Source organism: Atractosteus spatula, chromosome 18, assembly GCF_055471065.1.
Source record: "Atractosteus spatula isolate fAtrSpa1 chromosome 18, fAtrSpa1.hap1, whole genome shotgun sequence".
In the NCBI taxonomy this organism is placed as follows: Eukaryota; Metazoa; Chordata; class Actinopteri; order Semionotiformes; family Lepisosteidae; genus Atractosteus; species Atractosteus spatula.
The window spans coordinates 4,192,435-4,217,664 of NC_142723.1; the positions used below are offsets into that span (position 1 = coordinate 4,192,435).

General features: G+C 45.1%; 1 protein-coding gene across 1 annotated transcript; it reads left to right on the forward strand.

The window, feature by feature from the left end:
- Nucleotides 1–383: 383 nt before the first annotated feature.
- Nucleotides 384–25,039, forward strand: abat (4-aminobutyrate aminotransferase). The gene is made up of 16 exons (XM_088936424.1): nucleotides 384–583; nucleotides 8,101–8,229; nucleotides 11,196–11,293; nucleotides 11,976–12,005; nucleotides 13,132–13,249; nucleotides 17,312–17,361; nucleotides 17,959–18,039; nucleotides 19,030–19,122; nucleotides 19,653–19,715; nucleotides 19,812–19,875; nucleotides 20,200–20,348; nucleotides 20,660–20,797; nucleotides 21,317–21,484; nucleotides 21,898–22,044; nucleotides 22,288–22,399; nucleotides 23,300–25,039. The coding sequence occupies exons 2-16, from the start codon at nucleotides 8,160–8,162 to the stop codon at nucleotides 23,419–23,421; spliced, it is 1,503 nt and encodes a 500-aa protein (XP_088792550.1). The 5' UTR covers nucleotides 384–583; nucleotides 8,101–8,159; the 3' UTR covers nucleotides 23,422–25,039.
- Nucleotides 25,040–25,230: the final 191 nt, after the last annotated feature.

Here is a 25,230-nt window from a genome sequence, read left to right on the forward strand (position 1 = left end):
CAGGTACTGTGTAAGAGCCGGCGTACCAGAGCAGGTGACGTCACCGCCCTTCCCTGTGATAGCAGGACTACAGCTACTGGGCTGTGGAGAGATCTCTCTTTAGCTCACGGGGCTGGGTCGCTGCAGAGAGACGCGGAAGTCCCGGGTTCGAGCCCCGGACGGTGTGGGGCCGACCTGATGCGGCAAGGGCGCCCGCCTGAGCCCCCGTTGCGTTACAATATTTAAAAAGGGGAGGAATCGTGTGGTTTCGTGATCTCTTGGGCGTACGCGAACGGACCTCGGTCCCCCTCGCACCCCGTCTTTGGCTCCCCCAACACGCCGCTGGAGCGGTGGTGCCACCCGTTTCCCAGACGCGTCCGCCAAGCGGAGCTGGGAGGGGAGGCAGCTGTCCCCGATTGGCTGCCAGTCTGAAGGCTCGTCCCGTCGTCTCTCCTCCCCTCCTCTCCTCTCCCCCCATCCGTGAAGGCCGCCGCGTTTTAAAGCCAGCTGCGGAGCTCTTGCCTAAACCGGAGCCTGCACGGACGCCGACCGCCTGCTCTCCCCTGCCGGTCCCTGTCACCTAGCTAGGCAGCATCACATCACGGTGGGTCTCTCCCGCATTTCCTGCAGAGCCGAGCTCCGGGTGCCGCCAGCCGCAGATCGGCTTTGCTGGTGGAGGCGTATTCGTTGTTATTTTTAAGTTTGTCGATATGCACCCGTTTGTGCACGATTGTTAATTTTGTCAGCCTCCGAAGCCGGTCGCTCCAGCCCGAGCCCGGTCACGCAGAGCGTGCGAGCCGATGGTTTTCGTGCCTGTCATTTTTTTTTTTTGTGCGTGTGTGTGTTTGTATTTACACTTTGGCCTGAGGGGGCCCCTTCAGTTAAAATTGTTTTTAACAAACTGGGATCAAACTGTCACGATAAGCGCACGCTTTGCCGTCGATGTCGAAATCGCAAGTAAATCGCTCATCTGTGAAATGGAGGTGACGTCCTCCTGCTGCTTCCAGCCCACGGCTGCTAGAGCGTCTCGGCATAAACATCCGTCCAGATCTAGTCGGAACCGGCTGCATCTGGGTGTTGCATAAACTCTCATCATTGCTTTACGCAATGACGGTCTTGGCACGGATAGTTACCGTTATGTGCCTTCCCAGTTCATACACGTGAGGAGTTCAGGACAAAAGGGCGAGTGGGGCCAGCTTAAATGCAGACGCAATTTGTGCCTGAACCTATTTTGTCAGCCTAGTTTGTTTTTAAACCTGTTCCGTATATCCTTTTTTATAGCTGCCGAAAATAATCATTTTAAGTTTCTGGAACGGAGATGCCTCCCAGCCAAAAATGAAAGATGTGAGTCGGTGCGCAAACTGTAGCCTGTCTTCTAGGGACGTGCGTCCCTGCGGGGGTCGAGACAGATCACCTGGTCTTGGAAGACCGTCGCACCTTGAAACCCCCATAATTGATAAATGACCACCACGTTTTGCAGAGGCAGATTTCAGAAGTGTCCATTTAAAGCATCTCTTTGTTAACATCAGCCGAAGATAAACACGGTACTGTACTGCATTCACCTTTTCATGTGCTAAAAACTGAAAGTGGAGTTCTGAAGTGCAGGCTGTATGATTTATCAGAGGCGGAGAGCGGCACATTCCTGCAATTGGTAAAAATCCCGTGTAAAGCGAGTCAGGACTAACCAGAATTGTAGCATCCGTGTTATCCCCCATATGCAATTTTATATTGAGTGCAGGTCGACACCTGCTGAGGGCTGATACAGTAATTAAAAAGAGCCTCAGTTATGTGACAAGTTAATTTCTCCCCTCGCACTGGGAAATCGACTTCATTCCTTTACTTTCACGGAGCGCTCATTGACCGGTGCAGGATCTGGCATCTGCTCTTCAATCTAAAACGGGGGACCCCTGTCCTGGTTATGGGGATCCCCACACCCACTTGTTCCAGCCAGGCTCTCACCTGCACAAATTAAACCCTTCATTGCCTGACTCATAGGATTCGCTCAAACTGTTTCAGCTCTCGAGCGTGTCGGAGGTTGTTCTCCTGATCGTTGCTTTTCAGAGCTCATCGAAAAATTCCAAAACTTTTTGAGCGGGCAAAAAAACAGCCAACAACTGGCATGTATTCCAATGAAGCCGCCTGCTAAATTCAATTAAGGCTTCGAGAGGAATCCTACTCCGTTGGGCCCCTGAGCAAGGCCCTTAACCCCAGCTGCTCCAGGGGCGCTGTACAATGGCTGACCCTGCGCTCTGACCCCAAGCTTCTCTCCCTGTCTGTGTGTCTCATGGAGAGCAAGCTGGGGTTTGCGAAAGACAAATTCCTAATGCAAGAAATTGTATAGGACTAATAAAGTGATCTCTATTAAGTAATTAACCTGGGCTGGAATGAAAACCAGCAGGTTTGTTGGTCTCCAGGACCAGGACTGGTGGCCCCTAAGCTGAATAAGCACAGCTTCCTCCACCACAGTCACTCTGAACCTCTCCTGGGAAACACCAGCTAACGACCAAACAGTCATCCGGGCTGCTTGTCTCCATAGTGATTCCGGGACCAGGAGGGTGCCAGCCTGGGAAAACTGGAGTTGGTGCTGTCACAGCACTTTGAGTCTTCCAGTCACTGCGGAGTAGATCCTTAATCGCTTAATTAACCCACGTGTTACAGATCACAATGATAGATAAGGATTAGCTGGAGCACAGACTTGGAATGGCCTGGATTCCATAATAGAATCTGCCAAAAAAAAAAAGGTGATTTTCTTTCATACTGGTTGGTGCAATGTTGAACATGTAATGTTCACAGGGAGTTTTTTAGCTTCAGGTAAATCATTTTGCACTGTATAATATTAACCAGCATACTGCACAGTGACTTTGATAGTAAATGCCCCCAGAGCTGTAATTATTGGGTCAGATAAGGTTTCCTCAGTCCTGCTGAAATTACCGGCCTTATCTAAGATGGGTCAAGGGTAGCTGCCATTCTGTACCCTGTCAAATAATGTAATCGTGTGTGCTGACCTTTATAGGCTTTATAGGCTGTAGGAAATTTCCATTATGTTTTTAGGAAATGTCACTTCTTTACACTTGATTTAAAAATGTCTTGTTCAGACAACAAAGGTGAAGAATCTCTCAATGTTTGAAGGCCCCCTCTGTGACAACATGGTGCTGTGGCTGCAGTTACTGCTGCACCTAATAAAAGAAGTGTCAGTAAAACGTACCTTCTCTTCAAATGAGCGCTCCTTATTGATTTCTAACATTGGCATCATAATTCCTCTGTGTACAGTATTTACAGACAAGGCGTTTCAGAGGCCTAAACATTCTGGTCACCCCGAAAACCCCAGACTGCTACTAAGCATTAAACTCTTAATGTCTCTCCTGGGATGTTTGTATCAATTGTCTTTCTCCCCATTCCTGAAAGCCAATCAGTCGATCGTTTCCAGAAATTTGAAGAGACTCCATGCACTGAGGTTTCCTTTTACAATCCTGGCAAGTCCTCTGGTTTGTCCTACAACCCACATGTGTGGTTACTGTTTATTTCCTGTTCTGGTATTTTCTCTGTTTGTGCCAGTATCACAAAATACACTACGACAAGCTGTGCTATGCCTAGAAGTACAGTTTCAATAAAAGTGTGCACAAGCGTGTATACATGTGTGTGAGCTCTGCTGTGTACACATGTGTGTATACCGGTGTATGTATATATACGTGTGTGTGTGGTCGGTGTGTGCTCTGCTGTGTGCACATGTGTTTATACATGTGTGCGCTCTGCTGTGGTCTGTGTGTATTTGTACACGTCTGTGTGTACTCTACGATGAACTGGTGTCCTGTATCTGCATCTTGCCTTCAGCCGGTTATCTGTAGAGTCAGGTTCCGGCTCTCTAGAGCCATGTATTGAACTGAGCAGTTATTGAAAATTGAACTTTTTCTATCTCTCAGGGCAGTTTACTTACAGGGTTTTCTGTGAAGCAAGATAACACCTCCACTGTTCACTTCAACCATTAATGCACTAAGGATGTGATTATATTCCTGTGGCCACAACTGTCACACTGTATTCAGTACAGCCCATCTTGAAAACTGTAAAAGTGCACTGAACAGCCTCGCCCATACAAATGTGTGTTTTAATTTAATGCAGTTCAGCAAGAGTCCGACAGCAGTTTTTTCTAGCTCTGGCAGAAGTTGCCACACAGACCTGAGCAGTGCCAGTCCAAAGCACAGACACTGATCTTTCACAAACACCGTAGATAAATGACATTTTCGTTTTGAATAACTGACCAAAACTGCACCAGTTTGTAAAGCCATTTTACTAAAAATAATCGGCTGATAGGAAATTTTAATATGTTTTGTTTAGGATATGTTTAGTTTAGAAAAATAGGATACTTTGACGGAGTGATTAAAGTAACACTGTATTCTAATATGTTCGGCTTAATTTGTTACATTTTTTTCCTTGTTGTGCCCATGTTTTGATTTTTCACATTTTACCAGGATTGTGCTGTAAATTGCCTAAGTCTACCGTGACAAAATCCTTCACAAAATTAGAACCACTGTTGCCACCACTAGTAAGGTGCTCTGTGGGCTAGGCCTGCAAAAGGGTAAATACATCTGCTCTAATGAGATTATAAAGCATAGTGCCGTGGGTTAGTCTACGTAATTATAGTTTAGTTTTTTCTGTTTTTTGTCAAGTGGTTACCTTGGCAACTGTATAATGGCGTGTACTTTCCTGTTGGTGCGGTTATTGAATTGCTGCCTCTGTCTCCTGCATCAGGGCTCCTTCTGTGAGCTCTTGTGCTCGCTGCCTCTCTCCCGTTTCCCGGGCAACGGATTAGAAGCATCCGCTTTTGTGTGGTGAGTGCGCTGTTCTGAAAGTGAGTTAACCCTCGGGGGGGGGGGGGGAAACTGCTGAATGTCAAAAACAAGTAAATAAACGAGCAAACTAGTGCGTGTGATGCTGAAGTGTATAGCGTGCGCCGTATCTCACCTTGACCAGAAAGGTTCGTGCTGCGTGCTTTCAGTAGCGGAGATATGAGTGGTATGTCAGGAGAGCAATCAGATGACACCAGTTTGACTCGTCTCTCAACCTGTCACAGTTCTGCAGTTCCTAGGCCAGCTCCTTCATGCTCATCCCTGAAAGCTTTGAGCTCCTTTGACTTTATCAGTTATTTCAGCTCACAGGTAGAAAGGGTACAGGGTATGACCTAGGCAAAATTATTTGGAAAACCTATATAAAAATATTGCATGTCAATTGATACATTGAAGCATTAAATCCGGTCACAATAACAAGCTCCAGTGAACACATCTGATAAATAGGAACTATAGCACCCTGTGGTCCTATTAAGATGTCCTTAATCAATGAAGTACTTCACAGATACGTGAAAATAATGAAGGAGAGCTCTTGAAGATTGTCAGTTGCAGCCTCTTATCAGAATTAAGATTTATCCTTCTCCGTTTCTTCGTTCACTCCTCCTGTTTTCTCCAGCAGCACCAGTGTTGGGATAGAAGACCTTAACAGTAAAACCGTGAAGTGCAAAGCAATTAGCATTTTAATGGGCTGTGCAGATGAGTTTTCGCACTGCATTTGTCCTTATTCTTGGTCATGTTAGATTCCTCAAGAACGGCATAGCCATTTGTAATAAAGGACCAGTGATGTTGAGGTATTGAGTGAATAACTAAACAAAGTCTGTCCTGTCTCATGAGGGATTCTGTTTTATACTGCCTCTTGTTCTTTACCGTCTCTCTTGAAGTGTGATTCCTCACCATTAAATAGTTCTTATGAGGGGTATTATCATTGGGGGGGGGGGGGGAAGAGCTACATTTGTAAAAAGTCACCACAATGACATTGTAATTTTTTTGTTGTTTTCTGCATAACATATTTGTTTGAGATAAAAAGCCATATGTTAGTGAACAGTAAATCAGACTATATACAGCACAGATTTATTATTCTTTAATATGTATGTATATGTTTGATAAATATGTATGTGTAAGGTGTCGGCTAGTGTACCTTTTCTCCATTGGGATTGAATTTCCAGTATTTGCTGGATCTGCTGGAGTCTCAAAGACAGAAGACTTGCTTTCTGAGGCATGCTCGGCGCAGTCATGTTTTTGTGAGAACCAGTTTTATCCAGTAAGGCTACATGTGCATCAGCCTGTCTCCTAGACACTGTGGAGAGTGTTCTTGTGCCTGACGCTTTGATTATGTAACCAAGCCAGAATCCAGAGCAGAAGGGATGTAGCACTGACATTACTACACATGGATAGCGATGCACTCTGGTTGTCTGTTGGCGAGCTGTGTGTTCAGGCTCAAAGACTGATGCCTTCAGACATCTGCATCTAGCTAACCGAGTTGAAACGCTTTGGGAAAACCTCTAAATGTTTTGCTTGGGCTGTGTTGTCATGATCATCGTAGATTTAATTTCAGAACATGCTCATTGCTCAACGGGTAACTGGTATCGCAGCAACCACATTTTCGGCAAAGCCTGCAAATTGCAGATTACCTGCGTTTTTTAGGTTATATCAACTGGGAATGTTTCTCGGTTTTTGTGAACCAGCTGTGAATCCCTTTAGAGTGAACTGTCATCCATCCGTTCCCCTAGTATATGTGTTGGACATGAAAATAAAACTGTTTAAATCTGAACAGTTTTTGCAAGATATAACTGTATGGATTTTATATGTAAGTGGAAGAAATATATAAAAATTAATGTTTAAGAATCTTTTTTTAATAGTGATGAACATTGGGACTGGAGTTTGCTGTGCGTGTGACAGATTGCTGGTAGGGAATGCTATTAATGGAGAGATGGGAAAGGGTTATAGAGGTGCTAGCACTGGGAATCTGAAGCACAGTATTTTATATGCTGTATAGAACCATTCTGACCTGTAAAGGTTATTGTGAGAGGAGCAGTTAGGAATACTGAGAACAAAAAAAAACAACTAATGCTGACAGCTACTCCCCAGTAAGCAACAAACACATGCTTGTTCTTGTTAACTCTTGGTGAATCACTGAAGTTTGGCGTTTCTATTAAGGACCATGCAAATTCCTCCTACACTTTGCTTGCCTGGTGGCTAAACACGAGAGTCTGCAGTGTGGGGTCCTTTTGCACAGGGGTGCCAAACTCCAACCCTAGAGAGCCACTCAGTCTGCAGATTTTTGTTCCATCTCTGCTTTTTAGTGATCCCATGGAACTAATTAGTAGTTCACTGGCGGCAGCCTAAGAGCTATTACCAGCTCTTGAGGTGATGCTGAGACCCATCATTTGTATTGGACTGTGGCCTCCCGGACTAGAGCAGGGCACCCCAAACTAAGGAATGCACACTGGCCCCAAAGCCTGGGGTGAGAGCTTTCTGTGGTGCTGAACTGGCTCCGTGCACACTCACACTCACAGGCCAGGCTGCAACCAAGCAGAAAGGGGCGCATCGCTGTTAACTTAACTTAACTTCAGCAGCATTCTTTTGTTTTGAAAACCAAGTCTTGGCTAAAATGCAATCCTGCATCTGTTTATTTTCTTCTCGCGCGGCTCTGCTCCTGTCGGCTGGCGGTTGTCCAGGGTGCCCGGCGCCTACCCGTGCGTTTATGATTTGCATCGCGATCCTCCCGTGAAGCTCACACGTAGGACGCCTGCTTCCACTGTGTAGTGCTGTCCAGACGCATGCCTCACGCACACACCTGGCTACCCTGTGGAGCTTCCTTGCAGTTAGTTTACGCATAATCCTCCAATGATAACATATAATAGCATTTTTTTGCATACAGACTTAAATTTCTTCCATTGTGATCGCAGTGAAATGGTAGCACCTAATGCACATTGGTTTTTTTGTGTGTGCAATTTTCATGTTTTGTTCATTTAAAAAACATATGTATATGATACAGTCTGAATGTGCAACCAGGGTTTCTAAAAATCTTTACTTATTAATATATACTATATCAGAACCTGATTGCCTCTCCCTGAGTAACTTTCTGTAATAGGGTTAACATACCACAGGAACTCCAGAACAGTACATCCATTTTAGGATACACTGTGTTGTACACTGTCTGTGTTATTGCCTGAAGATAGGATCCTCTGTTTCCAGGACCTTGAACTTGCTCTTCTGCTGCAGCTGCAGGTGTAGGCACGCCCCCAGACTGACTCTTCCTCCTGTCTGTCTCTTACAGGTAAAGTGAAGTCTGGTGCCGAGGGCTGAGCCTGTCTCCATCTCTCTCCACACACAAACATGGCTTCCAGCCTGCTCAGCCGCCAAGTGGCCGTCTCTCTCCAGCACAACCTCCGGCTCTCAGCGCCCCGTAAGTAGAGCCCCGATCTTCCCCGAAACACAAAAGACAAGTCTCTCCTCCTTGGGTCCACAGCAGTCAGTGGGCTTTCCTGTAGACCACAGGATTTCCTCTTCTGACAGAGGACGGCACCTCCCTCCTCCTCATGTTTGTCACCTACTGTTGATGTAAAATGCTGCTTGTTTTGTGTCATTTTAAAATACTGCAGTAAAACATCGTATTTCAACCCTCTGGGCTCTGTGGTTTAAAGTCGCAGTTGCAGCGCACTCCTTTATAAATATGTTTGATGAGTTAAAGTAAGTTTAATGCCTGCATACCTTGGCTCATTCATGGATATAAAGTAGCGAATGTTTTCAGTGACGTATTTCAAAATGTAAAAAAGGCATGGATATGTATTTTAATTTTTAGAGTCAGCCATGCACTTTGAAAAGTGTGCAGAAATTGAAGCTGTTTTTAGTAGGCAGTGTACAAGTGCTGTTTTCATGTAATACTGTGACTGTGAATATGTCTGTGTAGAACTGTTGCTTCAGAAATGGTTTTGAATAAGAGTGTGTTCCACAAAGAAAATATGTAGCACTAAGAAAAGCTTTCTGGAGATGTAGCAAGTTGTTGCACACTGTGACTTTGATACACCCCTGACCTAACTGCAACCTTGCCGAAAGATTTGACTACCTGCCTAATTCATGGCCTCGATTTACTGGGAGAAATAAAAATATATTGACATCGAAACGTTTGATTGCAGGCTAATGTTCTTCTTGCACAACAAAAAAGCGATTGTCATGCATAAAGTAGTTAACCATTCTAAAATTCCTGATTGCCTGCTGTATGAATTTTAAGGTGATGTGGTTTAGCTATTGTACAGTACATGGACTCACTTCCTGAAATGTTGATAATACTCATTTGCTTCTGTAGAGCTATAAGGCAAAGGTGGAAACTAGTCCCAGTAGTAGTGTACAAGTAGTGCTTGTGACTGAAGGTTTCATAATCTGCTGCAGGTCAAAGCTCAAAGGTTTCTGCAGCTGTAATTTCTGGATCTATCTAGTTTTTAGTGTTCTCAGTTTATGTAACATCTGCTGTAACTGGAGAATGCCCACGAGGACTGATCATGTTTGCTGTGGTGCTCAGTGGGTCTACATGCCTGTCTTTCTTGTGTAGAGCAATTCAGAGAAGCTCTGCAGTTCTCTTGCAGCTCCTCCAGGAAGGAAGAAAGAGTTTAAATAAAAAGAAGAAAGTTCATGACATCGACTCACCCTTTGTGTTGGTGCACACCTTTTAGTACTTATATTTGATCAAAAATGGAAAATATCTAGACACTGTAGTCTAGATCAGTGATTTGCAGCCTCCGAGACTTCAAATGCTAGATTTTAACTAGGTTGAGAATGCAGAAAGACATTATGTGGCGCAGTGTTGTATATCATACAACTCCTTTGAGAGGCTAGTCACCTGCAGTAGGGAGACCATTTTACTGCTGCTAATTGTTGCTGATAGATGTAATGAGTGGTTATTTTCTGCAAAGTGATTGTACTTGCTTCAGGTGCGCAGATGATACATGGCATTGAGAATAATCTCAGTGTAAAAAAAAAAAAAGATATTCCTCAATGCTTTTTAAAAGAATCATCTAGCACCAGTGGCTAGAGAAGGCCCTGAAGTGGGACCTAGTTATGAAACTCTTGCCAACTGGAGATTCAAAGAATAGGGCATTTCTTTGCGAAGCATTTTTTACTTGTGATTGGCAGAATGTTTAATAGCAACTGGCTACTCTGTGTCTTTTGGTTGGAGATAAAAAGTGCCAGAACATATTCGGGCCGGACCGAACGTTTAGCATGGGGACTTCATCTATTGTCTGTCTTGGCATGGTGTGAATCTCAGGCTCAGTGCTGCCAGTATGTATGTGATTTGTAAGATTTTAATTATCTGAATTCTTGAATGATCATGCAGAGGATCTACTCTACAGCAGGCATTTATAGTTCAAGGGGATTCCGTTCTTGAAATCCCCATCAAACGGAGCTTCCACTATGTGCAGAGAAAAGTTATGGGGACTGGTTCCTTACGTAGGCAAAACAATGTGTTTTTTTATTTGGATTTTCTTCTGTTATGGATTGTTGACATAATCAATAATATGAAATATATTTTTTTGTGTACATAGAAGAAATGTAGCAAGCTGGTGTTTAAAAAAAAATTCGACAAGTGAAAATGACAATAATTGTGGGATCATCTAGGGCCACAGAACTTTCGAGCTCAAGTAGCTCTTCACTTTGTGTTCAAAACAATAGTTGAATAGACTATTGAATAGAAACAAGTCTATGTAGGCGTCTGCAGCAACCAAAGTCCTTTCGTTAGCTTTCCAGCACACCGGCAAACAATTCTTATTTTAACCTTTCACAGCACAGCGTCAGTCAGCACAGGCTTGTCCTTGCTGTCTCCAGAGGCACTCTGGCAAAGCTGCAGCACCTACAGCCTGTGCTTTTGCACTTTAAACCCTGGCGCTGTTTTTTGCACTTGTAAAAATGTGCAGCATTTGCTCAGGCTAACATTCCTTCTCTTGAGTTTTGTGGCCAGCTGATGCAGAGTCTCTGCATGGAAAGTGCTCGTTTAAAAAAACAGGCTCTGCTCCTTTCTGTGAGCACCTGGGAAGCACCAGTGAGCAAAGAATGTTGCTTCTGCAGCCCAACCTCGATCACTCAGAGCAAGGATGTTGCCCGCAGGTCACGGAATAGGGGCTAAAAAAGCTGACTGTGGATCAGTGAACTGTGAAGGTCTGTAGTGTACCCTGAATTATTCTGAGACCGTTTCTGAGAGAATTTCTTCTTTTAAGCACGTTATAGCCTCAGAGCCCCAGTCTTAAAGTTGAGCACAGAGTTTAGCACTGATGCTAAGATGCCATGTCTGAGCAAACATGCCCACTCCTGTCTCTTGTCAGCAGCTGTCGGAAGAACAGTGGTTTTACTGGTCTTGACTGTCATGTCGTTCTCTCGCAGGGTACAGATGTGTGAGCAAGGCTGCAACGAAGAGCTCTGTTGAGTTTGAGTACGATGGCCCCTTGATGAAGACCACAGTCCCAGGGCCCAGATCCAAAGTAAGAGCCCAGCATCTCCCAGCATTTACCACTGCTGTCTGAGCTGTACGCTTCTCACCTAAATAGATAAGGCCGGATTTGAAAAACATGGAGTCACTTTGCCAAAAAGCAAAGTCTCTCCTCTTCTTTGTAAACTCTCCTATGTAAAAGACACAGAGTATTTCTAAAAATGCTTATTAAGTAAGAACTAAATTAGATTAACAAATGCAATATATTTGCCCTCTCATCAAATTGTGAGTTTTCTGAAAGTTAGGGCCCTTAAAGGTTGCAATCAAGGCTTCAGATAGTGTGGGAGTGCTAAATGCAGAGCAGCCCATTCAACTTTTCTGTCTGCGAAAAATGTATTTTCAGGTAGGAGCTGGTCAGACCAAATATTTTTAAAAATATATTAAGGACCAAAAAATAAATTCTGAGCCGAAATGGAAGAATTAATTTTGGAAGAGTGCTTTCGCATTCAGGTTGGGGTTTCCTGGAGTTCAGCGGTTGGCTGCTGGCTGGCTGAATCATTCTGAGCGTGCGCTCAAAACTTGCTTCAGAGAAAAACTGAAATACTAATGAGTGTCTGAAAATGATTGCAGTGCGTGCGAAACGGTGAAGTTGACCAGAAAAGGAGTTACTCAGCTTGAGTGGGAATGTAGGCATGCAGATTGACTGCATCTCTGTCTCTCTGTATCCTCCACAGGACCTGATGAAGCAGCTGGGTGAAATCCAGGTTAGTTCCAGCCACCCAAAGAGTGCACGGACTGCTGGCATCGAATGCTGGTCAAATGAGGCCAATCTCTGTCCTTTTCCCCTGTGTTTTATATAATCTGCTCATTCACATTTCAATAACCCCTTGCATGTTTCATTGATGTAACGTGATTACATAAAAAAGAGCCCATTCTTTTGACGCATCTCTGAATTAATCAGAAACCAACTGAAGACAATTGTGTCATGATGTGGAGCAAATAAAATCCGAACACTGCCCACATTTTCGGCATCTTTTCTTAATATCGGAACTATTCATCTCAACATCAGATGAAACCAGATTTTTGGTGGGCCAAGTGGCCTCATTTGTGACCTTTCTTACAAACGTTTCAAACAGACATGCCTGTCTAATTTAAGGAACGTCTCTGAGGCTACAGCCGGCATGTCAAATTCTTGCATTCTTTCCTTTGGGCATTCAATCAGAAAAACAAAAGACTAAGTAATAAAAATAAAGACACAGAACTCATTAACAGCTATTGAGTTTAGTTGTTTTCCTGTTGCTTAAAGCTATGTGCTCAGCTGAGCATTCTGGCAGGGAAACAGTTTATTAATGCACAGTTTATTAGAGACGACAGCACTGATGGATGACTTTGCTCCTGGGAGAGGGAAGATGCTGATGTTAATGAATTTTATAATGGTTCTGTGTTAGTGGTGACAAGACAAAACCCCGAGAGGGCCAGTTTTGCAGTAAGGCCATGGTTTTGTAGACCTTCCAAGCTGATAAAAAATAAATTTGGAAAATGTTAGCCATTTTCCTATGTGTATGTGAAGAATCTGACTTTTCTAGTTCAGTGTAAGGGAGATGATCCTCTTAACAGCATAAAACATGAGATTAAACTAGACACTTTCTTCATCTGCAGGAGCCTGATAATTTAGTGTAATTGCAGTATGATGTAATGCTCTTGTGAATATGTGAACAAAAAAACGTTCAAGGTTGAGTTAGCAGTTCTTCTCATTAAAATTCACTCATCATACAAATGTATGCTGTTGATGTGGTTATACAAAGCGTTTTTTACTCGACAGGAGAGGCAGAGTCCACACATGCCGAGCGTGATGCCTCATAACCTTCATCTGCAACCCTGTCGTTCCAGGAAGCTGGCGCAGTGAATTTCTTCTGCAACTACGAAGAGAGTCGGGGTAACTACCTGGTGGACGTAGATGGGAATCGCATGCTGGACGTGTACACCCAGATCTCCTCCATCCCTATCGGTAAGAACTACGAGGTGTTGACAGCAGAGACGGTCGGAAATCAGACCCTGACTGTCGCGGGAGACCAGCACTTTTAAACACAGTGGCCTCCAAGACATTTTCCTGCTCATCTGCGTGCCTCAGTTCCCACCAGAGTCATGCTCCCTTCTGCACAGAAATCTTAGTAGCAGCGGGTTTCTGAAGCTCCAGGCAAAGATTTGTGCTGAATTTGACTGACCTCCATTTGTGTTACTCAAGGACACACCTACAACTGCTGTTTAGACAAGCATACAGTAACTGCAGGATCTCTGGTTCTTGCTAACACTAAGACATTAAGATATTTCCTTAACTCCTTTAGAAACCTCAGCCCCTTGAATCCTGGTTGGAAACCAGGCTGTTAATGGTGTCGGAGTCGGGGAGGTAGGCAAGGCTCCAGCTCGTTTTCTTTCAGCCTTGGTGATGATTTTTGCATACAGCCTTTGTGCCGAACAGAAATTTTAATAACAAAAAGACAGCACAGGCTTGTGTAGACTTGTGTCCCGGTGATAGGCTTTGTTTCAGAGTGGCAGCAGAGGGTCAGTAGAGTCTGAGAAACCTTGCACCTTCTCTAATGCACACCTCAGGTGTTCACTGAGTCAAGCTCAGTTCTCTCTGGAGAATTGGTTCCAATGCTGCAGGGGTGGAAACAGGTCTTGTGTTCGTGCTTTTTTTTGCTGTTCCTGAGTTCGGCAGCTGCAGTGGGTTTCTGTATGTGAGCACAGTCTAGGGGTCTGTGTGCATGATATATATTCACAATAAATGAACAGTCGTATTTAGTAAACCCTGATATGGAACAAGCTGCAATGGAGTAAGCTCTGCATTTGCATTCCTGTATTTGTGTCATGGAGTTTTACAAGTGATCCACAGACAGAGGCCCTCTTATAGTTTGAACAAAAACACATTCTCCCTGCACGGGGGTTGATAAAAGAGCTGCATTAAAAACAAAATGGTTTGAAATAAAATTTCTTTCTGATGACTTTAAACGAGCAATTTGTTTTACCCCATATAAGGCATTTCTGTTTTGGAATTGAAGCACTTTGTTACCTGAGGGATGAAAATGCAGCATGCCTGGTTTTTCCTCCCCCTCCCCCCAAAAACATATATTTTACAGTAAAACTCTGCCAATCTCTGAGTTATTTATTGTGAGGGACTAACAGGAGCATTGGAGAAAATGAATAACTACGCGAACATCACCGAAATCGATATTAATCATATATGTCACTTCTGTTGCTTTCAGTCATCCATAACTTTGGATACGAGGCCATAAAATCTTTGCAAATAATGTGGAAAACATGAAAGAAATGCATCGGCAGCAGTACATTCACATTTTACAATATATTGTAACTCTGGTAAGCCCACCACAAGCAGCCCTCTGTACTGGCACTCATACACTGACTGGAGGCCTTTGACCAGTGTGAGCCTCACTCCAGCAGAGGGCGAGAGTTTGTTGCTTTTGCTGTTGCTCCCTAGGGAGGAATGAGGGGAGGGGCCACATAGTTAAAAGCACCTCATCTAACATCACTGAAGATGGCTTCTTCACCGGCAATTTCATGAGGCATAGCACCTGGGAGCTCAGAGTGAGAAGTGATCTGGATACGACAGCATAGATAGACCTAGAGCACCGCACCCAGTAAAGTATGCATGCCATCCATTTTCTAACTGTTTATCCCAATCAGGTTTGCTGGGAAACTGGAGCCCGTCCCAGCAAGGAACGGGCGCAAGCTGGGACTCTCCCTGGATGGGACGCCAGCCCATCTGAGGGCACACACAACACAAGCCTACACACACTCACACAAGGGCCAATTTTCTCGAAAGCCACTTAACCTACCGGTGTGTCTTTGGCCTGAGGGAGGACATTGGAGCGCCTGGAGGAAACCCACGTGAACAAGGGGAGAACGTACAAACTCAACACAGTACAAGTGGCGCCCAAGTTGTGTTATTTTGGTTCTGCCCTGTAGGCACAAGGCGCTGACCTCGCCAGAACTGATTTTGCCTGGACAACAACAGGTTGTAGCTCCTCGACAGTGGCTCTTGTTAGTGCAGCGCTAAACAGACGTGTTTCACAAAACTCCTGGCGTTGCGAATGGGCTGGATTGTTCTGGAGGAACTGGGAGTCTCTTTGATTCTCTCACTGCTGGCAAGAGTTTTTTTTTGCTCTGTGCAGGACTGCCATGATTACTGAAGCCAGATGCACAACTGTGCAATATGTCCTCCGACTTCATTGAATTTGATTCTCAAGTGCAGTTTGCTCTATCATTTCTAGTTTCCCCTATTGTTCTGGGGTGAAAATGAGGCCAGTGTCTTTTCAGTTCTGAATATCCACAGGAATCCATCATTGCCTGTTTATACCGAGGGCGTTTTGCTTGAGCTCCAAAGACATTCATCATCTGTGACAATGTACTAACGAAGGTCTGTTCTGTGGAGATAAGATGTAGACTAGAAGAGACTTCGGAGTGGTGTCCTCCGATTGTCACATGGGCTGGTCTTGTAACAAGACATTTTTCTGCTGGCTTCTTAAATGTATTTATTTTTTTATTTCTAACAGAAAAAAAGCCAAAACTCGCAATGTTGAAAACCTGCTGGGGAAAAAGAGGTCCAAACTCCTTGTTGGCTGTACCAGTGCATGTAAAATGGACCGATACTAAGAATTAAGATGCGGTATTCAGGAGGAGGCTTCTGGACGGCTTGGTACCGTTAGTGGAATATTAGTAATTTTTTGGATCCTCTTCTGCAACCTCAAAGATTCGTGTATGTCTGATAAAGTTGTGTAATCTGACCCGGACTGTAAAATACAGCTACACTACACTTAATAAGTATCCATTAGTGTTTCTGGTTAAACAAATCTCATTAATGGATGCTGCGTCTGAAACTGATTTATCAATGGAGGAACCTGCCTTCATATTTTTCTCACTACTATTTGTTTTCTTTTGGTTGATTGAAACGTAAACATATTAAGAGATATTATTATTGTTATGAAGTATTATACACTCTTAAAATTTGGTTCTGTTTCAAGGTGGAAAACATTCCATTCACATTTGATGACATGACGTGGTGCTCATGCTGTCCCATTACAGTTCAGTGGTCCTGGCCGGAGCAGAGCAGCTTTCTAAATTGTACTCCCCATACTGAGTGGCAGTGTCTAGAACGTCTGCAGCTGCTTGTATGAGGGAAGCTTTTCAATTTGTGGCGTGTAGCTGGGATCCCCGATACAGGATGCCCTGTGTGCAGCCAGCAGCCTCATTTTTGATGCAAATGATGCAGGCAAGCAATTCCACCACTTCAGGCCCCTGCATTTCCTGACGGTGACGATTCGGCTCTGGAACCTGAAAGAGCTGCTGCGTACAGCTGCGGTTGATGTTTCTTTCAGTTTCAGTTTTTCTCACCCAAACCGCATTGTCCTGAAACCCCAATCGGCTCGATCAAGAGCCAGCCAGTCCTCGCAGTCGTGTCCTTCCTTTTCTTTATGAGGCTGGACCAGGCATTGACATAGCTTGGGTAGGCAGCTACATCAGCATGCAGAGGCTGCACAGGAACAGGTAAAGGTTTATTCCATGCTGAAAGGAAACGAAAGAGACAGCATTTCGGCTGTTGAGCCTTCTTCAGGTGTCTTCTTCACTTCTCTCCTTCATTTATTTGGAGTCATTACCATGCCATGATAATATCACAGTCCTTCTCTTCAAGTTCTCTTCAGCAATATATACACTGTCACCTACATACAGGTAACTGAGTAATCAAGGATTAATTTCTGTAATGCAATAAATAGCAACAAAAGATGAGGGTTCTGTTAAAGATCTGTGGCATTTCTTGTGTCTGTTTCCATCTCATAAAGTACAAACTGTACAAACTGTCTTGCAGTATATACACCCACGGTAGGGACAAGTAGATTTAATGAATGTAATACCATTGATGAAATACTGTTATCTGTGCCAGGAGGATGTGAGTGTACTGATAAGCAATTTTGAAAGATCAAAATGTTCTGTAAGCATGAGTCTGACCTCTGCTGTATGTGTCTTTCTGATTGAATTATATTTTTTTGTTTCTTAGGATACAGCCACCCAGCACTCATCAAAGTCATGCAGAATCCCGACAATCTGGTAAGTGTGGTTTGACGATAGACCAAAAAAAAAAATCTTTGCATATCTTAAGAGTTATAAAAAATGTTCAGTATTCGTGTTGTCGTGTTATTTTTTCATCTGTTCCATCTAATCTCAATGGTCACAGCACGTCTCAGAGCACAGAAAGAGGAGAAGCCAGAAGAGGGGGAAAAAATCACATCCTGCAGTAACCTCGCTGAGGAGGGGGGTGTTGGAAACTGAGGCTTTGCTCCTGAAAGCAGCAAAATAACATTGACTTTTTTGAAACGGTGTGCATCTGTGAAAAGACCGTTGATGCTTTTCAAATGGTATTATTTTGACAGATTAAATTATCTGACTGTGTTCTGAGTGTTTGTGGTTAGACTTTAAAATACTTAAATTATTTTAAAAGATAAATGCAATCCTGAATCCTGATGTTTCATTTATTGTCCTCATTCTGCTGTGATTTGCACTTCAGATATTTTTCCTTTACTGTGGTGGAAATACTACTACTAATAATGCTAAACGTGTAAACCTGTGGAATGGAATGGTTTTTCTCACTGACTCCTCTTTGGAGCTTTACTCCTGATTTCTGCTCCCTGTCTTGTTCTCCTGCAGAGTGCATTTGTGAATAGACCAGCCCTGGGGATCCTGCCTCCTGAGAACTTCCCAGAAAAGCTAATGGAAACACTTTTGTCGGTAAATTCTGCAGGACATCCCAGCACCAGAGAAACAGGCTCAGGACTCCTGCAGTCCTATATAGTCGTATATTCTCATCAGCTTGGGCACACTGCTTGCAGAGACAGGCAGGGGATGGGCTACAGAAGTGGGGCTCTGAGTGTGTGAAACACAACAGACTGAACAGGAGTTGTGAGGGTGGGTCAGTCCGCCTACAGTTTGGACTCCCGGTCAGAGCTGTGATAATTGCAACCTTCCCTCTCAGCTGTGCGCTGCAGCCTCAATCAAAAATAAGGGCTTTTTATTCTGTTCTGCATCATTCCATTCAGGGTAAGCGTTATATTGATACTTGTTTAGCTATGGTTCACAGCTGATTTAAGAACACGGCTCAGCAATAAATCTTGGATCCATTTACAACAAGCAAGTGCAAGAAAAATGGTATTTCTGTGCTTTTACTACATCTGTGCTTGGTGGGTAGATCCCCTCCACCACCAGTGTGCAGCCCCACCTGGATGATGCGACGGCAGCCATAGTGCACCAGAACACTTGGTGTGTAGACCCGAAGCAAGGGGAGTGCAGACACCGTTTGCTGTTTAGACCCTGCAGTTGCTCTGCAAACTGACCAGGCAAGGAGACAGTTGCACAGCAATCCTGCCAGATCAAGCAGCCTAAAATCACTCGACAAGCTACCTAGAAATGCATTTTATTGATTGATACCACCAGAGCCCAATTTGCACTTCAGCGTGTCATAATGTGGTAAAACTGTAGCTGTGCTTTAGTTCAGAGATATCTTTAAAGGTCTTTATCGCTTTTCTCCAACTGAATGAAATGTGTGAAAACTATCATGCCATTCATTTAAAGTAAATGCTGTACTGTCAGTATCTTCTGTTGACTAGACCATACAGTCGGAAGTCCTGGAGTATGTGAAGTAAAGGCTGTGTGTGTACGTGTGTGAAATTACCGCTGAATCCGAAGCGAGCAGGTGCTGATATGGTCTCTGCTCGCCCACAGGTGGCCCCCAAGGGCCTGAGGAAGGTGCAGACAATGGCCTGTGGGTCCTGTTCCAATGAGAACGCCTACAAGACTGCCTTCATCTGGTACAGAGTGAGTACAGGCGTAGTGGGCAAAGCCCAGCACAGGGGTAATAATAATAATTGCTTACGCTTATATAGCGCTTCTCTGGACACTCCACTCAAAGCGCTTTATAGGTAATGGGGACTCCCCTCCACCACCACCAGTGTGTAGCCCCCACCTGGATGATGCGACTGCAGCCATTGTGTGCCAGAACGCTTCCCACACACCAGCTATCAGTGGGGAGGAGTGCAGAGTGATGAAGCCAGTTCATAGATGGGGCCGATGGGAAATTTGGCCAGGGGGCTACCCCTACTCTTTTCAAGAAACGCCCTGGGATTTTTAATGACCCCAGAGAGTCGGATTCTGGGTGAGGGGCTGCTGCTGTCCCCTTGAGCAAGGCTCTTCAGTAAAACGCCCAGCTGCATTGGTAGCTACAAGTGTGTGTTTCTTTGGATAAATGCACCTGCGTAATAAATTAGTATAATGAAATACCTGTCAGCGTTGTTGCTCACTCTTTGCCATTGAGCTCATAAAGCCCCTCCATGTTTTTGTGTGTCTAGAACAAGGAGAGAGGAGACATCAAGCCCACGAAAGAGGAGATGGAGACGTGTATGGTCAACCAGGTATGCGGCCTGTTCTGCTTTCATTAGTGTCTGCAAATCTGGGGGACTCCACATTGCCATCTGCTGGAGAAATAAATGACGTGTCTTTCCTCTCAGGCCCCAGGCTGCCCAGATTACAGCATCTTGTCTTTCATGGGCGGCTTCCACGGGCGAACTCTAGGTAGGGCGAAACGCCAAGCTCACTTTCTGTAAGAACAAACCGTACTTGATATGGAGGACAGTGCTCCTGCGCTTACAATTACTGCACCAAAGAAGCGGGATTTTTTTGGTTGAGGTTTTTTAGTAAGAGCTGCATTCTTAGCCATTCTCATAAGGGAAAGACTTAACAAACAACAAAAGTGAAAACCGAAATGGAACAGACTTCAGATATGACTTTAACAGCAGGGTTTACTTGTGTGTCGCAGGAGATATTAAATCCTCAGGAAGTCAGGGTTTACATTCCATGTGTGGGTCTTGCTGGCTGATGCTCGATTCTCGCGTGCAGGTTGCCTAGCGACAACACACTCCAAGGTCGTCCACAAGCTGGACGTGCCCTCTTTTGACTGGCCCATCGCCCCCTTCCCCAGGCTGAGGTACCCCCTGGAGGAGTTTGTGAGGGAGAACGCCCAGGAAGAGGCTCGCTGCCTCGAAGAGGTGAGACCTGAGCTCACACCGCCCTCCCACTGACCGCCTGTTTCCTGTTTAACCAGCCTGCAGATATTTGGTTCAGATTCTGCCGTCTTGTATGAATACGTCCACATATATATATACAGCGGGGGGCAGGAGACAGACTCTCGGGGGGGCCGTTGGTGGGGGGCTGTGAGTCAGACTCTCGGGGTGACAGTGGGGGGCTGTGGGACAGACTCTCGGGGGGGCCATTGGTGGGAGGCTGTGAGACAGACTCTCGGGGTGACAGTGGGGGGCTGTGGGACAGATTCTCGGGGTGACGCCGGGCTGTTTTGCAGGTGGAGGACCTCATCGTGAAGTACAGGAAGAAGGGCAAGACTGTGGCAGGGATCGTGATTGAGCCCATCCAGTCGGAGGGGGGGGACAACCACGCGTCCGACGACTTCTTCAGGAAGCTGAGAGAGATCGCCAGGAAGGTACAGGCCCCCCTAATCTCCAGCGCCCCTTTCACAAGCATGGGGCTGCAGACGCGAGAGCCTCAGGGAGAATAGCCTCCTCTCCAGATACAAAAACAGAAATGATTTCTCTGTGAATTCAGAATTGGCTACTTTTGAGCAAATCCGCCCGTGAAATAGAGAGTATTGTCTGGGAGAGGTGTGATTACGCGACGATCAGAGACGCACTCCGGGGACCACGTTTTGTGACAGGTTGTGTGAAGTCAAGCGTTAAGTGTTTGGAGAGGAGTATGTCTCGAGTGAATGTCTGGTGTCTGGTGTCAGTGGGTCGATCGACAGCAGGGCCGGCTCAGTCTTCATTTTACATTGTGAGCTAGCCGCCCACTTGAGAGTGAGGGGATTAGACGGCAGTTTGCCGGTGCTGAAGAAGCAGGCCTGCTGGTCGCCCTTGTTACCACGCTCTCTCTCCGCTGGGTGGGGGGTAGCTGACCGTGACCCCACGCCTGTCCTGCCTCTCTCTCCCCCCCCCCCCCCCCCCAGCACGGCTGTGCCTTCCACGTGGACGAGGTGCAAACGGGCTGCGGCGGCACGGGCAAGTTCTGGGCACACGAGCACTGGGGCATGGAGGACCCCGCGGACATCGTCTCCTTCAGCAAGAAGATGCTCACCGGCGGCTACTACTACAAGGAGGAGATGACCCCCGACATGGTATAGCTCCCTGCTTCTCCGAGACCTGCAGCCGGCTGTTTTCACCTCTTTTTTTTTTTAAGCTTCTGTTTTTGTTGGGGGCGCTTACGATTGGGTTTCAGGGTGGTGTCGCAGGACTGGGTCCCGGACTCTCATGCACCTCCTGTGTGGAGTTTGCATGTTCTCCTCTTGGTCATGTGTTGATATGCCAGGGTGTTTCAGTTTCTTCCCTCCTTCCAGAGACACACTGGTTTGGTTAACTGGTGTCTCGGCATGGTTCCTGTGTTTTCCACTTCATAACTCACATTTCATATGCTCTTAGAAAGGAACGGCTGATAATATTAAACTAGAAGTGCGTCACTTTCGGGTGTTGTTGCGGTTGTATAGATCACTTACACTGTGGCAAAACCCGGTCTTGTGTTTGATTTACCCAGCCCTACAGGATCTTCAACACGTGGATGGGAGATCCTTCCAAAAACCTCTTCCTGAGCGCAGTCCTGAATGTCATAAAGGCGGAGAGGCTGCTTCAGGAGGTGTCCCGGTCTGGGAAGGCCCTGCTGGATGGCTTGTATGAGTTACAGGTACTGTACATGTACTGCCGGCTCAGCCGAGCTCTGGGATTAACTAGCAGTAGCAATGATTAAGATGACTCTGATAGCACTGATGTCAGGCTGCATCTTGTAGTTCAGCATTAGGGCACATGATGGCTAATGGCTACATGGTTAAGGTTTTTATTACATTCAAGCAGAGAGACATTAAAGCACCCAGGCCTGTATGTAATCTGAGGACCCAGATTGAATTTCACCTGCGGTGTCTCCCTGCAGGCTCGCTACCCCCACATCCTGAGTGCTGCGAGGGGCAGGGGGACGTTCTGTGCGATTGATGTGCGAGATGAAGACTTGAGGAACAGCCTCATCACAAAAGCCCGAAACAAGGGTAAGAGCAAACTGAGGGGGAGATTAAAGGTTTAGGACTGGGGATCTGGGGCTGGTCTTTTTCACTCTGGTCCACGTTACTGAACCATTAATTGGTCTTGGGTTATGATGGTATGTAGCCACTGGCTGAAGGCACCTTTAACACTTGACAGCTTGATCTTGTTTCCCAGTCTCATCAGATCTCAGAACCCAGGTAAGGCCAGGTCTGATCTGAGGGATTGAAACCTCTTAGGAAAACCAGCTTGCTGCAGTGAGTGGTACTCTTGGACCAGTAGGAGGCACTCTTCTATCCGGATCCAAATTTCTAAACCACTGCCCCAGTCTTGGGACTGGTGACGTGGTACTATAGGAGGGTGTACTTCGAATGAGACATTAATCTGTGGTCCTGATCACCTCACCATTATTTAAGATCCCATGGCATTGTTTCTGAAAGTAGAGGTGTTAACCCTGGTATCCTGCCTTAAGCCCCAAACTGAAATTAAGTCTACATAATGTTCCCAGCAATTTCTCCCCTCTCTACCTGACAGCTGTGTAGTAGGGCTACGAGCACAGAATACCTGCTGTGCATCACCCAGGTTCAGTCCTTAACTGTATATGAAGCACTGGGATACTTCCATTTGACAAATGCTGTATAAAAGCAGGGAATTATTATTTCCTGAAGGTCAAGAGCTTTCAGGTGTTGTCATTTTCCAGATTAGCCTCAGTTATAAATAGTGAGCCCTTTATCACGAGAAGCTGTTTCTGTGATTCCTTTTGTGGTGTTGGAGAGTCAGGGGGTTCAGCACATCTAATATTGTTGATCATGATAATACGTACAGAGAAAGGACATTACTCAGGCATGCAAAGCTCTGAAATCTGGACCTCCCTAATCTTGCGCTGCACAAAATTGTGTCCCACCCAGGGGTGGTGCTGGGAGGCTGTGGAGAAAGGTCCATCCGTTTCCGCCCGGCCCTGGTCTTCAAGGAGTACCACGCGCACCTCTTCCTCAACATCTTCAGCGACATCCTGGCGGAGTACAAGTAGGCGCCGGGCATCTCGGCGGAGCGACGCACAGGGTCCACGTCCCGAGGGAAGAGAGCACTCGGACATATCGCCACGAGGCCCCCTCCCCCCCCCTTCCCGAAGCAATCATCACATCACAGAAAACATGTTTCTCCCAACGACACCCGCATAAACACTGATTTCAAAAGCAGCCCCGAAAAGGGCTGCGGCAAACTCAAAATCCATTGTCGGCTGGACAAGGAGGGTTTGTTGTTTTTAATTGTACGGAAAACCCGTTTATTTGGGGGCATTGCCCTCTTACCAAGGGAATTTTTTTAGCCATTTCAGCATTGTTTCTTTCAAAACAATGTTACAGAGAGCAATAGAAGCAATATACTGTATACTCCATCAGTACTGGCACAGTACCCCCTTTTCAGGAGACTGTGGGCAGAAGGCAGCTGGCATGCTGTATTGTGACGGGAAGATGTTCTGCACTTCTGAAACACGATCTACCAACTGATATGCGGCAGAAGGAGGTTAGGTGGATGCCAACCTAAATGTACTGATGGGTCTTTTAAAATACGCCTGATGGTTTAAATGGCACAATTCAAGTAGGCATTACTGAACCTCCTCCAGTGCAGACTTGAATTGACAGGACTTGGGGGACGCTCACAGAGGTGGGTGGCATTAAAAAAAAAAATGTGTTGCCAAAAGGCACAAGACATGCAGTGTTGGAAAGGTGTTGGTAAAGAATCTAGCCGGGAGTGTTTACACATTTACAAAACGCTGGCTTCTTCGGAATTGGAAAGAAATTCTAAGAAGGAACTCAATAGCTAATATCACTGAATTTCTCCGTAAGGCTTTTATTACACTACAAAGCTGCCCAGGCTCTAGAGCTCTAATATTCCTTTTACAGTCCAGCTCCACCATGCACATTTATAAAATGTGTTGCCCCTTAGTTCATATTTTTGTTTTATTTATGCCTCTGTTTACCAACAAATTCTTTATTGAAGCCAAGAACACAGTTCAAAATGAATCTCCACTAATGATTTGGAGTCCTGTTTATAAAGCTGGGCATTTTACTAAAGTAATTTGCAATGTCCCACTTGGGCTTTAAACCCACGATCAATGGAAGATGAAGCTAATAAATATTTTGTAATCGTGTCATACAGCAGTTATCACATTAAACGTAAGAAAAATAATGAACATTTTGCATCCTTCACACACTAATCACTTGTCAGTCATGTACACGCACAAATATATTAACTCCTTTAATCAAACCTATTTTAATGTTTAAAGTGGTTTCCTTTTATTGTTTTAATGTTGATTCAATGTCTTAATTGTTCCTGCTCGGGTGAAGAGTGCAGGAACACTCTGAGTTTCTGAACAGAGGTGGTTAATGTCTGGTTTTTATTTTAAGAATATGTACTGGCCATATGTGAATGTGTGGAATGTGCAAGCCAGTCTGTGTAGAGACTTCTGTATCTCGTGATTCCTGCCTGTTAAAAATAGACAAATGATAAGAGTGCATTTTTGTTTACAATGTTCTGTGACCTAAGCGGTGCCAAAAGTTGGTGTGATTTACTAAAATAGGTCTCATTCTCGTTGGAAAAAGAAAATATATCTGAATTCTAAAATAAATCTTAGACATTTTGATTAACTTAAGTGTGATTTTGTTCCTACCTGCACTCTTTCCCAGTGGTAAGCTGAACTGTGTACTTGAATATCTCCTAGCACCTTTTGTTCTTAAGCCTGAAATTAACATTCACACAAAAATAAGAGGGCAGTGTGAACTTATTCACCCTTGGATACACATTTTATACGGATGTACTACTAACAATAAGACTGTCA